Source organism: Excalfactoria chinensis, chromosome 1 (assembly GCF_039878825.1).
Source record: "Excalfactoria chinensis isolate bCotChi1 chromosome 1, bCotChi1.hap2, whole genome shotgun sequence".
NCBI classification, from domain to species: Eukaryota; Metazoa; Chordata; class Aves; order Galliformes; family Phasianidae; genus Excalfactoria; species Excalfactoria chinensis.
Window position 1 is genome coordinate 9,157,197 of NC_092825.1, and position 12,378 is coordinate 9,169,574.

At 37.5% G+C, this 12,378-nt stretch overlaps 1 protein-coding gene across 3 annotated transcripts in view; it reads left to right on the top strand.

Annotated features, from left to right (window-relative positions):
• The window catches only part of CACNA2D1 (calcium voltage-gated channel auxiliary subunit alpha2delta 1), a 335,419-nt gene that overhangs the window by 69,343 nt on the left and 253,698 nt on the right, over positions 1-12,378 (top strand). For all 3 annotated transcript variants that reach the window (XM_072326869.1, XM_072326871.1, XM_072326870.1), the window contains exon 3: positions 1,277-1,393. In XM_072326869.1, coding sequence (XP_072182970.1) covers positions 1,277-1,393 — 117 coding nt within the window. The remainder of the gene's footprint in view (positions 1-1,276; positions 1,394-12,378) is intronic.

A 12,378-nucleotide genomic window follows, 5' to 3' on the forward strand; every position in this document is an offset into this window, starting at 1 on the left:
CTCAGCAACCACCTCAGCCAGCTCCTTCAGAACCCTGGGATGCATGCCATCTGGCCACATATGAGATGTGCCTGATATAAACTTGGAGTTGTAACTGTAATTGTTAGAAATTTGCTTGTAATCAATGCCTATCAGCTACATGCATCAGATAGAGGTGGATTTTGGAGAGTCTCTTTTGGATCTCCACAGCATTAACCTGAGAAACCTGGTAGACTCAGACTGGTGTGCAGTTTGTTGGTTCTTGTGCTGGATCTCAGCCAGTATGTTAGTCCTGGACCTGCTCCTGTGTGTGCCTGGTATTGATTCCTGGGAGACAGCACAGCCCCATCAAGCAGTATTTCAGAGGGGTGGAGTGCTTGAGTAAACTCAGGCCATCTGTTGGTTGCCTAAGTTAGCTCTCCCCATTTGCCCATGAAGTACCTGCCTTTTTATTTATTTATTTATTTATTTATTTATTTTTCCTTTTGCCAGTTAGTGCATTTTTCTTTATACAGTTCTAGGAGGACATACAAGACAGAGGGAAATGTTTTTTCTGTTTTTCCTTCTTCTTGTGGTTAGATGCATTTCATTACAGAAGCCTTGTTTAACAAATTCTATTATACTCTTCATATGCGTTCTGCTTGGTAAACATTTAATAGGTCTTCAAAAGAAATATCCTTTATTCACGACACAGAAGAAACACAATTATAGTTCCTTTCCCACATTTTTCCTTTTCCTTTTTTTTCTTCTTTATTTCCTCCTTTTTCCCTTTTCTTTCTCTTATTTATTTATTTCTCCTCTTCTTTCCTCATGAATACTAATACTATAATGCGAATAAATCGATGAGGGACTAAATTGATTACATTATCATAATTTAAATTATTTACTTCAAACAAAATGTTTGTTGTTCAGTATTCAAGAATTAAATTCAGCAGTAATAATTTGGTTTCATATTCATTCATTTTAAGGGATCTGTTTTACTTTTCTCTTAGTCCTCTATAGAAATCTGAGTCCTTGAGCATTTAGGAGTTGAATACTCAGTCACCAGAATCAGTCAGTTTTGAAAATTTTTAGTAGCACCTTATGCCTTTTAAACAAAAAGGTGAAGTGTTTCTTTCACAGAGCATGCTGGGATTTTCCTTCCATCTTTCTGTGGATATCAAGTAAGAACAGAGGACTTATTGATGGCTGTTGTGTCAAATCAGTTTCTTTTATTTTGAATGTTGGCTGCTGTGCTCATTTATTTCTGTTTTTTTTTGTTTGTTTGTTTGTTTGTTTGTTTTTTTCCTCTGTGCAGATATATTTGAAAAATAAAGACTTGTATACTGTAGAAGCCAACAATCCTCGTCAGCTAGTGGAAATTGCAGCCAGAGACATTGAAAAACTGCTGAGCAACAGATCTAAGGCTTTGGTGGTGAGTACTAATTGGTTATATTTTCTATTTACCATTAAAATACATATATGTATATATGTATTTTTGAACCATGCTTTTGTTGTTTTTTTGTTTTTTTTTTCCCTGACTGTATGCTCATGGGCAATGTCAGTCTGATACGTACAGGACATGACATGTAGAAAGAGCTCGTGACTTCATGGTAGAAAATGAACTCATCAGTTAGTTGGCATGATGCAGATGCTTATAATATTGACTGACAGATTAGGAACCATGTCCAAGTAACAAATCAAGTTACAAAGAGACTGAAAAATATTCCTCTAGGTGATGCATATGAATGTTTATGATTTAAAGATTGCTGTATTCTACAGTCAGTCATGATCTTGAGGAAACATCCCTTTTCTTAAGGTATTTAAATACAACAGTGTCTTTAAAGTTACAGTGTTAATTTTAGTATAACTGCTAAATAAAACTGTTAATATTTGGTCTTTTCACCTTTTCAGTTCCTCGCTCATCCTTGTTAGTAGCAACCAATTCTCCTTCAACAAATGTAGCCATGTGTGAATCGGGTTTATATTCAGACTTATTCTTCTGACCTGATAATTTTATCTGTATTTCAGTCATGTACCAGCAAAGTCAGTCCTGAACTGCCAGTGTGAAGATCATGCTGTTTAGTAATCTATTGATTTTTATTATTTGAATACACAGAAACTACTTCTTTCTTGAAAAGGCTTTTGTCAGTAGTTTCTGTTCTACTGTGGTAGGCACCAAGCTTGGATATGCTTTTTTTTTTTTTTTTTTTTTTTTTTTTTTTACTCATTTGCAAAAATATGAATTCTAAAAAAGTTTAGTTTGCTTTTCAGAAGATAGTGGCCAAACATACATGGGGGATCTGGATGAATTCATAAATATGTTTTTAATAGAGCAAAGCTTTCATGAATAGGCCTGGATGGAATAGCAGGTTGGGATCCCCTGAGGAATTACACATCCACTTTGACTTGCAGATGAGTTCAGATATGTTATTTAAAGTGGAAATGAGAAGAAAGAAGGATTAATTCACCTAACTTTATACATCTGCACTGTAGATGTAGATTTTTAAAACTCTGCTGGTTGTCCTAAACTCCCTTTTCATTCAGTGGAACAAAGCAGGCACTTCTCAGTCAGGACTGACCTGACACATTCTCAGTATGCCTTTAAAATTGGACGAACTACAGCCAGAAGTATGGACTTCTCTCTTTCTTTATTAGAGGTGTCTGGTTCTATATGTCTATGCTGCAGGTGTAAAGCTGGGAGAAATGAGTTCCATCCTAGCAGCCCTTTTATCAGTACAGTTTTACTCAACTGGAGAATCAGTCTGCAAGTGAAACTGCTGCTGCATGCTATGCTGGGGACTAACCTTCTTTTAGGCAATGAGAGAAATGAGAGGTCATTTGCTTAGTCAGTTCTTTGTGCATAGGTACTGCAGAAGGTATGTATTTTCTGCTTAGCAAGAGTTTATTCTTATATTTCCCATAGCTTCCATAACACTTAGTGGAAATCAGTGTTATCTGGTAAAATCTTCTCTGTGCTTTCGTCTAATGGATGAAAAATGAAGATAATATTTCTCTTTCCTTTCCTCTCAACTCACTAGGCATGTGTTTATGTAGTACTCTATGGACTTTGTATTATTACTGCAAAATATACTTCCTACCCTTCCTCCCCCCCCGCATTATTTTCCATGAATTCATGTAAGTCTGTTTTGTTGAAGTTATTATAACCAACTCATACTGTTTTCCTTAGGATTCTTGTAGGGAGTTTTGTGTACGTGTGTTGTGTGATGATGTGATAATAAAGCCCTGAGAAAATAAGTATATCATGCTTACTTTATAAAAGATTCTAGAACAGTTCTTCTGTGAATCTAGGTGAAGAAGGGCATCCCACCTCATGTTAGGCAAGTTCTCGATCACTCTTTGAAGATGGTAATAGGATTAGGTTCCTTGAAACAAAAGAAGATTAAATTAGGGAAACAAAAGAAGATTAAATTTTGGAAACAAAAGAAGATTAAATTAGGGAAAGAACATTCCTTCAGATCACTTTTATCTCTTTTCTTTTTTTTTTTCCAAAAAAAAAAAAAAAAGTGTTTTTTAGACTTCTCAGATAATTTTAAACAATTAAGTCAATACATCCTGAAGGCAAATTAAGGTCCTTCAGTTGTACTAGTGGCTAAATACTTATAAGTTTAAAACCAATTTTATTAGTTTGGAGAATGTGACTCACAATATCCTTAATGCTCAAGGCCAGCATTACTGCCAGTGCTGCAGCAAATGTACAGCACTTACTATTTTGAGCTACATGCCGTCATTTCTGGATGTACACAGTGGTTCTGTGCTTACCAGCAAGATTTTGGCATGACATCTGTACCAGTGCAGGGTGACATTCACCCTCAGACGGTGGCAGTATTTTAGCTCTCACCTGCTTCCCGGAACTGCATTTGGTTTGCCGTTCTTCAGATACTAATCAGTGCTGTAGAGAAAACCTCTACAATTTTGGACTTCTTTTTTGACTGTGAACCACCAGAATTTGCAAACATTAACTATATGATTGCAACACATATATGAAATTCTTTATTTCAGCAAACTGCTTGAAGTGATCTGCTGAAACTTTACTCTTGTTCAAGAAGGACTGAGCTGACTTGTATGTGTTATCAGATTTCCAGTATTTGCTTTACCACAAGGTTCTGTGAATTTTGTTTACTTCTATGTCCTAATTCTCTCTATATATATATATCTGTGGTAATCTACTGTGCTTTCATAGCATTCCCTCTCTCCATTTTATTTTTGTTGTTATTACTATTTGTTTTTAATTTAAATATTTACATGCATTCAAAAATAAAATTGACAGAGTCTTTTGCTTCAGATCAGCTTTCCAGCTATGTTCAATCAATCATTTAGAAATAAGTACTGTATCTCAAAATTAATAAGGCTGAGTCAATGTTGATTAATCCTTTCAATACTAATGTCAGTGTTTGCTTTAGCTTTTGATTTCTAATTCAGATATTCTGCTCAACCATTATCAAGGTTAGCTGTTCTGAGGAGCTCTGTTATTGTTTCTTTAAAAAATTCATTTCTTATGCATATTCATATACCCAGGGACTTAGTCTAATTTAAAATTCAAAAAAAGAAAAAGCCTAAAAAACATTACTTAAGGGGAGAAATACCCTTTTATTAATCTTAGCCATAGGCAGATCTCTTTGCTGACTCATATTCTACATGATTTTTAATTCTAGATCATTTTATGCTGGTTTCCCTTGTGCTATCACCTTAATGGCTCCTTGTAGCTCAGTTATTTGTACTGGCTTGTCTATTTGCAGTTATCCTGGATTTATATCAGAGCTTTCAGTGACTCCTGATTTTTAAACCTTCCTGTTCTAAGGAATGTTTTTGTACACATGATGCTTGTTTGTTATTTCCTGAATCTGAGCCAATAATGTATACTAAAAGAATTTCTTCAACCTCTGTATGCATTTTTCTTCTTTTTGTCAAGGACTGCCTTTATGCATATATTTTGTAAACTTTGTATGAAGCTGAGTCATTTATTTGAAATTTGAGTTTTCTTAAAACTCCAGGGTCACATTTTCTGTGAAATCAGGAGTGTAGTTGAATGGAAGTGTTACTAATGACTGCACAGAGGGTTTTACCGTTGGGGCTAACATGACTCAAAGTGTTAATTAAGACCTGAATCCTGAAAAGAGTTTGATGGAAGAGGATCATACATCCTCCAGTAATGCGATGAGAAAGGTGCCAGTGAAGGTTATCAGCAGTGTCATTGTTCAGACACAAGTATATCCCAGGGGTGTCATGATTTTTCCCTAGGCGTGCTGCACAAACAATGTTTGGGCAAAGTTTCAACAAGCAAGTATTAATGATGACTTTTTTAATAGTATGCTGGCTTCCCTTAAGCTGCAAGAGCACCTTTAAATAAAAAATAACATTTGCATACTAAATTATTTGTGTTTTCATGTACCTTTGTGCTCAAAAACTCTCTGTGAAAGTAAAAATGTATGTGCCTTACACAGAAGGTCTTGAGTAACTTGGAAAGTTTTGTGACTTCATGTCTGTTTTATGTATGTGAAGATAATAAGGATTATTTGGATATTGGTGACGTGTTAACCCTGTAAAGAATGAAATTCTGTTCTTCCATGTTAATTTTTGCTTGGGAGCAGTTTCAAAGCTGGTTGAAGTAGGCATATTGTGGACAAAGAGAAAAGAGGAAACCCTGATTTGATACTGTTCCGTGGAGACATTTGAGGCAAGGCTGGATGTGGCTCTGGCAGCCTGGTCTAGTGGTTGGTGACTCTGCACATAGCAGAGGTGTTGAAATTAAATGTTCATTATGGTCCTTTTCAACCCAAGCCATTCTATGATTCTGTTGTGAACTCAGAGGTATTTGCTAGGCAGTGGTTGCTGGAAACTGTGAACCACAGAAGAAAAAGTTAGGATGAAAATACCAGAAGAGGAATGTACATTAAGTATTTTATGAGTATTGTTAGAAATACAGAGAAGAGTGCATGAATTGTTAATGTTTATAAAATACGGTTTAAGGAGTTAGAAATATTTCCCTAGTGACATTTAAAATCAGGAACAGGAAGTTACAGAATTGACTCATTAAACATCTCCTTACTACTCACTCAGAATACCACAGTAAACTTAAGATTTGTAAAGATCCTGACTTTTGTTGTCATGCTTTATAAATTGTTTTTATTTAATTATTTTAATTAATTAATTAATTAGAATATAAATTGTTTTAGAGAAGGGTGTATTTGAAAGAAGTGTTTAGGGATTTTGTTTCTCACATTCCCTTTGCACTGTGGGCAAATGAAGTAAATCTTAGATTAAAGTAATATTTGACCCAGTGTTGCATCTTATACCTAAGGTGCAGTGCATTTTTGCAGCCCTTAACCTTATTTTTCCCAACTGAATAGCCTATTACTCATTAAGTACTGAGGAGCATCTCTGATCTATCAGATGAAGATCTTCAGTTTTACTTTCTGGCACATTTTTGTAATTTTTTCATCTGAAGAGCATTCAGATCTTTTAGGTAATGGATAGTTTAAGTCAAGAGAGAAAATAATGACAAAAGAATAGCTACAAACAGTATTTTCAAGCCTGACCTGCAGGAAATTTTGGAAACAACATCAAAATGTGCTATTTCCTGCTTCACAGAATCATAGAATTACTGAGGTTGGAAAAAACCTCCATGATCACCCAGTTCAACAATCCACCTGTCACCAATATTTCTCATTAAACCACGTTCCTTTGTACAACACCTAAATGATTCTTGAACACCTCCAGGGATGGTGACTCCACCACCTCCCAGAGAAGCCCCTTCCAGTGCCTGACCACTCTTCAGGATTTCCTAACATCAAACCTGAACCTCTCCTGGCACAACTTGAGGCCATTCCCTCTAGTCCTGTCACTAGTTACATAGGAGAAGAGACTCCCCACCTCGCCACAACTTGCCTTCAGGTAGTTATAGAGAGTGAGAAAGTCTCCCCTGAGCCTATTCTCCAGATTAAATATTCCCAGTATCCTCACCCGCTCCCCATAAGACTTGTCTTCCAGACCCCCCACTGGCTTCATTACCCTTCTCTGGCCTCAATGTTTTTCTCATAGAGAGGCCCCAAAAGTGAACAGAGTACTCGAGGTCCAGAGTCACCAGTGCTAAGTAGAGGAGTGATTACTTCCTACTTACAGGAGTAGTCCTGCTGGCAACATTATTTCCTGATACAAGGCAGGGTGCATATTACTGTTGAGATTTCTTTAGACGTTACAATCAGATCTCTTCATTCTAGCCTTTATGCCTTAGTTTCTTCTGGAGGATAAGCAAAGTGAGTTTCCATGGAAACTGAGGCACAGATTGTGAGCTAGGAGACAGGTTCCCTGTACATGACATTGGGAGATGTCCAAGGTACACCACTGTGGCTGGGAATGAGGAGTTCTACTTTAGATAACATTTGAACACAGCTGTTAAGGTGTATCCAGATCCTTCATGTTTTCCTGCCCATCTGAAATAAGGTTTCAGTATCTCACAATACAACTGGGAAGCTTAAATAAGCATTTGTAATGTGTTTTCAGACTCTTGGGTAGAGTAGCTGTCACTTTAAAAAGGATTGGGAATTTTTCCATTCTTTATGTTTTTTCCATTATGTGTTTCTTCAGTAGGTTTACACAGTTAGGATTCTAGCTCTATTTATAAGTTTACTTTTTATATCTCCATCAATTCTGTGTATACTGAGTAATTCACCAAGATGGGAAATGTCTAAACTTTATTTCTGAATACTTCATGCGAGTATTCAGAATAGACACTGTCATCTCCTTTTTGAGCATTATGTTTAGATTTCAGTCCATTACTAGAGCTGTTCCAAATAATAGAAACTGCAGCTTCAGACCTGACAGAAGCATTGCAGGTGAGTTTAAAACTGGTACTGTGTTTCTTTTAAAACTGGCTTTGCCTGGAAAATTTTCACACCAGGGAAAAAGGCTTTTCTGGACTATAATACAGAGTCAGTTAGCCTGTACCAACCTTACTTAAATCTCCAGATGTTAATGTAATCTATTTTGAAAGTCAGTTGTAGTTGCTGAAGCAGAAAATATTATGGTTTGGAATGACAGCTAGTGATATGTGACACTTATGAAGTCAAACATTTGTCAGCTTGTCCACTTGTCAGATATATGAATTTGTTTTTACTTATCTTGCCTTGAGTCTTGTTTTATTAACTGAAATCCAGGTTCTATAGATACAACATTATGCCTCAGAGGATAGATTCACATAACTCACATAACTTGCAAGGCATCATAAAAGTCTGGAACAATAAATCAAAAAGGCTTGTGATGGAAGTTCTTACAGATATTGCCTGTTTCAGTGCTTTTGCTTTCCATGGTTTAGTTGCTCTGCTACTGCAGATCTTGTATTCCTGTTGATAGATAAAGATGGGTCATCCCTCCCACTTCCCATAGATAGCCATGAGTCATCATTTTGATTTTTGTAGACCAGAACTGTATAGAATGCTGAATTGATATCTAGTATGCTAGCTTAGAGAGACACCTGCTGAATCTCTGTCCTGCTAGCACTGTATTGCAGCTCGAGTTTCTAAGAGTGACTGAGGTAATGGGTTTTCTAAAAAGAGCTTGCAGCTAATAATATCATTGTATGTTTGCCTTCACAGTTTAACTTCTTTCTCCCTACCTGGTAGGTGGTCACTGATACCATAGCTTCTTAGTTGCTTTCCCATTAGGTACAGAGAGAAAACAGGAGTGATGATTGCTGCAGCATTTCTTTTCTATTCAGTCTGCTTCATTTATTCATTTGAGCTAATTCCCTTATAAAACAAATATCCATGGCTAATTTGCTAAAGGCTATGTTGTTGCTGTTGTTTAAACACTGTTGGGAATTCTTTGTGTGTGTGTATGTGTCTATGTGTTTTACAAGTGAGTTTCTTTGTTGAAATTTATGGATACTTGAATTCATTTGAGAAAGATGTGCTGCAGGTGCCTAGCTCCATTACACTATGTACTAGCCTGAGCTGGGGGGTTGGTTTAGCAACTGTGAAAAGGTGAAACTTTGCTCCAGAGTTCTTTAGATTTCCTTTCACTTTGATATTGTTTTTAGCTCTGGAAGCTCAGTTTTAAAACAAACAAACAAAAATGCAATTCGAACCTCTGTTGTTTCTCTTCCTGAATTTATCCCAGCTTTTGCCTCCAGGGCATTGCTACCCTGCTTAGCTGAAACTTACCCTCAGGCAGTTTCTACTTTGCATTGGGCTTTTGTGGCAAGGTTTTGGTAGTTGGGGTGGCCTCTGTGAGCAAAGTCCAGCACTGCCCCGTGCCAGATCAGAGCCAGCTCCATAAAGGACTCGCTGCTGCCAGAGCTGAGTATGTCAATGGGTGAGCAGGTTTAAGAAAGGCAAAACTGCTGTGCGACAGCAGCTGGGAGACAGAAGTGAGAAATGAGAGAGAAGCAGCCCTACAGCCCCCAAGGTCAGTGCAGGGGATGTTGCAGGCTCAGAGCAGAAGCTCCCTGCAGCCCAAGACAGGCCTGTGGGTGGAGCGGGCTGCTCCTGCAGGCCATGGTCACAGTATGGAGCTGATCTCCACATGCAGCCATGGAGGAGCCCGCAGTGTCACAGTGGATGTGGCCTGAAGGATACCCCTGCAGGATCAGCCATGGGTTGGAAACTGCAGTCTGTGGAGAGTAGCCTGCAGTGAGGCAGGACGACTGGGGGAGCTCCTTCCCGAGGGAACAGTGCTGGAGCAGTGCCTGAAGGTTAGGCTCCTTGGTATATGATATGTGAGAGCTGTGGCCTGTGGGGAAAACCTCATGGGCTCAATTCAGGAAGGACTGCATTCTGTGGGAAGGAGTTTTGCTATCCACCAAGGTGAAACCATGGCATTCTTAATATATTTCTCTTTTCCTTTTATTTGCTTCTGCCTGATAGACAAAGGTAACTGTAATTGTTTATTTCTTGATCTGAGAACTTCTATTCAGATAATCTCCCCAAAATAAATATGTTGAAAATTGTATTGATTTATGACAGTTTACTGTGGCAGCTATTTGAAATTATTACAAGAGAATGGTCTTCCGTAGTAAAACACTTTATTTCTTTTTTTCAACACGTATTTCATGCTACTTTATTTTTCTCTGATTTGTCTGTTGTATGTTGACTGACTAAGCACGTTGAATGTGAGTGTAAGAAACCTTTCTTTTTCCCTAGTCTGCATATTAGAAGTTCAAATTAGACTGCCTTGCTAAAGCATCACACTAATCTGTATTTAATTATTCAGCCACCTAATCTTGTAAATGCTTCTCAGGGTAACTGAGTCCAAGCAATCAGTCCCTGTTTTCTAAGTATGCTGTAAAATCTGTATATTCATAAATATATTTCCAGATTCCACTCTGTTAGAACACTGAAATAAGCTGCTCATGGAGGTTTTGGAGTCTCCTTCTTCGGTGATATTCAAAACCTTCCTAGACATTTGCCTCTGGGACCTACTCTAGGAAATAGGCTTTTTAGCAAGGTTGCTGGACTTAGGTGATCTCCAAAGGTCCCTTCCAACCCATACAGTTATGTGATTCTGTGAATATTACATTCAGCTCTGTAAGAATGCCTTCTGTTTGAGATCATTTTAGCCCATACTACTTTGTATCATAGCTGTACAGTAAACATAGGGTTTCTGTAAAGTAGTTTTTATACCATAATCCAGCTAACATCTAGTGTTTCTATGGGTTTCCTTTACCAATGATGGCTTGTATGAGATGCTGCTTTCTGTTCTACTAGTAGCATTAATGGTCAGTGTAACAAGGAGCCATATGTCATAACTTGGCTGTAGAGGACACAATGTATTACTAATATGTAATATGCAGTTACATATTACTAATATGCAGTGGCGCAGCGGTTTAAGCTGCTGCCTGCGGCACTGGAGGGCCCGGGTTCGAATCCCCCCTGTGGCGCAGGGGTAGAAGTGCCGCTTCGCTACACAGGGGGCTCGAAACCCGGGAGTTGGACTCGATGATCTCTAAGGTCCCTTCCAACTCGCACGATACTATGATACTATGATACTATGAATACAAGTAACATTTTATATATATATATATATATTCCAAATGACAGGAGGAATGTGTCTTAGTGATTTTTAATTCCCATCTTGAAAAAAAAAAACAAACACAAAAAAACAAAACTCAACCGCAAAACTTGTTATATTTAATTTTTTGAATTGTGCCACTTTTTATAAGGATTTAAGAGTTTTAATATATTCTCAGAACATTTGAGAGCAATTCAGTTTCATTTACATTTCAGAGGGCAGATTAAAAACACAAATGAAGGTGAATGGAGCCCTGCCTAATGGTTGTGTGCAAAATCATCAAGGACTTTAGGGTCTCCAGGCTTAAAATTTCAATGTCCTGTTCTTATAGCGATGTGTTCACTCTGCAAATCAGTGTGTAATGTTGGAAATAAAAGACCTTTCAGAGCAAGACAGATTTTATCGGGAACAGGAGGAGTTCCTGACATGCTCTTTGTTATTTGTGTTTTTACATTTTTCTTGTTGCTTTTTTTTTTTTTCCTTAGTAATACATATATGGTCAAGGTTCAGGAAGGCTTCTATTGAACTTCTATTGAACTGAATTGGTGATGCTTGGTTCAGTTGAAGTGTATGAGAGAACTGATTCAATTTATTCATTACATTGAGTCATGTTGGTCTTCAGCTATTTAAACCTGAAAGATTAAATTTATCAGTAGTTAGAAGGCCCACAGAAATTTGTTCCCCTAGTAAACAGTAAGATTTCAGTTTTCTATTTGGAGTGATAACTTGAGCCAGCAGTTAACATACTGGATAAGAGCATATGGAGTGCCATGGGTCAAGGTAGCCTATGCAGTCAGTCTTCTGACCTGACACTAATGTGGGAAGATGTTGGGTAAGGAGAGCATGCAAACCTTGTGTTGTCTATGGTCCATTATGTGTGTCATCTACTAACAATATTTTAATTAGAACTTTTAAAGAACACATCTCTGCTTGTTTCCTTCAGTATCTGTTGCTAAGCCTATTCAGAAACTTGCCTGTACTATCTGTTCCACTCTGTCCTGCAGTAAGTCATTCTGAGAGTAAAGTAAAAAAGTGTTTTCTCCTATCTGCTCTAAATTGAACTCTGACCAGTTTCAGTGGGTGCTGCCTAGTTCAATATTGACAGATTTGTTATATGACACTTCTGGCATTTGGTAGATAGCCTCAGCCAAATTTGCTGTCAGCCTTTGTGTCTTCTAAAAGGAGTCCTGGCTATTCTATATTTTACAGATAATGAATAACTGTTCTATAGCAGTTACTTCCATCCCATTAATCATTTTATGTACATATTTGGAACAGAAGATCCTTAGATGCATAAGGGTCTTCTACTAATCTTGGCTGGCTGCATCATGCTCTAGTTCATCCTCTAGAATATGACTGGTAACAGGTTATCATAGTATCAAAGTATCATAG